The sequence below is a fragment of the Mandrillus leucophaeus genome, unplaced genomic scaffold (assembly GCF_000951045.1).
Source record: "Mandrillus leucophaeus isolate KB7577 unplaced genomic scaffold, Mleu.le_1.0 Scaffold54, whole genome shotgun sequence".
Taxonomy (NCBI): Eukaryota; Metazoa; Chordata; class Mammalia; order Primates; family Cercopithecidae; genus Mandrillus; species Mandrillus leucophaeus.
In genome coordinates this window covers 309,508-311,472 of record NW_012105808.1, presented here as the reverse complement: position 1 = coordinate 311,472, position 1,965 = coordinate 309,508, and the positions used below count along the sequence as shown (strand labels likewise).

Below are 1,965 nucleotides of genomic sequence, written 5' to 3'. Positions count from 1 at the left end.
AAAAATACAAAAAAATTAGCCAGGTGCAGTGGCAAGCGCCTGTAATCCCAGCTACTCGGGAGGCTGAGGCAAGAGAATCACTTGAACCCAGGGGGCGGAGATTGCAGCGAGCCAAGATCGCACTACTGCACTCCAACCTGGGCAACAAGAGCGAAACTCTGGTCTCTAAAAAAAAAAAAAAAAAAGAAGTATGTGAGCCCCAGGGCCCCTGAACAGGAGGAAGGTGAGAGCAGACAGGGCAGGGGCCCCTCCCTGGACCTCCTTCCAAGGTCATGGTGCCCTGTGCAGGGTGTCCCTGCCAGTCCCTCGAGGCCTAGCCCAGTAGATAAGGTCCTTTCTTGGAAACAGGAGGCAAAGTTATGAAAGTTAAGAGGGCTGGGAGAGGGGCAGGGCCTGGGCAAGGCCCGCCAGGCGACGGCAGGTGCAGCGTGTCTGGTTGCGATAAGGAAGGGACACCCCCCCCCGACCAGCTGGGAGAGGCTCAGGCCGGCCCGTGCTGCCCTCGGTAGGAGCTTCTCCGCGCACAGATGCAGAGGCGTCCGGGATGCCCAGCGGCAGCCCCATGCCTGAAGAAGTCAGTTTGAAAAGTAAGGTCTTCCGGATGCAATTCGGGAGGGAGGCACAGTCCTCCTCGGGCAGGGCTGCCAGCGCTGGGGGCCAGGGATGCTTCCAGCGTCACATCCCTGGCAAATGAGGAAAGGCTACGTTTCCCTCCTGCTGGCTGATAAGCCGGTGCAGTTATTTTTGGCAGCCCAGGGTTCCCCTCCGACAGGATAAACAAATCACATTTTCTCCTGGCCCCGGTAACCGCCACACATTGCGCAGAAAGCCTGCTGGCGGCCGCACACAAACTCTCGGCGCCCAAATAAACACAAGCTCATTCCACTGGGCGCCTCTGCTCCTTGGACAGCTGGGGGAGCCACGGGGCTAGACTTAGGGGATTGGGGGCCGCTCCCTTCTCAGGAGGGTTTCGCTACCAGGGCGTCCAAGCAGAAGAGCCCAAGCAAACACACGCCCCGCTACGACAACTGGCTCTGCCTGAGTGAAAGTCCGTAACGCAGGCCTCCGACCAAGCTCTCCCTGGCACGGAGGACACAGGCGCCGGCCGGGTCCAGCTCTGGGTGTTAAGAGGAAGTAAGGGAGGGAGGGAGGAGAGAAGGAAGGAAGACAGAACCATCCGCACAGTGACTGGCCTGCCCGGCCCGGCCCCGGCCCCGGCCCCAGCAAGCCGTACTTACTTCTTCACGTTGGCCTCCCCGTTGGGGATCCTTCGTAACTTCTTCTTCTTGAGGATCTTGACGGCCCTCCTGCACAGCGTCTCCGAGTCCAGCACCTCCTTCACCTTGCCGTAAGAGCCTTCCCCCAGCAGGTCCCCCATCAGGTACTTGCCGATGAGCTTGGCCCGCTTGCGGCGCGGCTGGTAGATGACCTCGGTGGAGTCGATGCGGTGGATGAACGTGTCCATGCCCACCGACATCAGCTCGCCCTCCGTGAACATGCCCAGCTGCTGCGGGTCCACCACCTCCATGCTGGACCCAGGGTCCTGGAGTCCCGCCGCCAGCCCTGAGTCCGCGGGTGAGCGGTCCTTGTGTTCCGACTTCCCTTCTCCAAAATTTTACAAAGAAAAAAGAAAGAAAAAAAGGCAACAAAAACCCCAAAAGGAAGGGAAAAACCCTTCTTCCAACAGAAACGATTGTCCTACACGTCAGTCCCGGCTGCGAGTCCGAGCCCGGTGCAGGGTCTGCAGACCCGCGGGCACCGGGCGTCCGGGACGGCGGCTCAGACGCGAGTTGCAGTGGGACCCGGGCCTCGGAACTGGGGAACGGCCCGGTCGGGGTCAACTTTGTCCTCGGAGGCCCTGGGTAGGCCGGCCGGGGCTTCTCAGTGCTAGGTCATCCTCCGGGGACCTCAGGCCCACGGACAAGCGTGAACACGGCCAAGCGCGGTCTTCTCCGGGCCGCCCAT

The 1,965-nt window shown here is 61.0% G+C and overlaps 1 protein-coding gene across 2 annotated transcripts in view; it reads right to left on the bottom strand.

The window, feature by feature from the left end:
• The window catches only part of STK11 (serine/threonine kinase 11), a 27,882-nt gene extending 25,917 nt beyond the window's left edge, over nt 1–1,965 (bottom strand). For both annotated transcript variants that reach the window (XM_011997394.1, XM_011997395.1), the window contains exon 1: nt 1,239–1,965. In XM_011997394.1, coding sequence (XP_011852784.1) covers nt 1,239–1,528 — 290 coding nt within the window. In that variant the 5' untranslated portion in view covers nt 1,529–1,965. The remainder of the gene's footprint in view (nt 1–1,238) is intronic.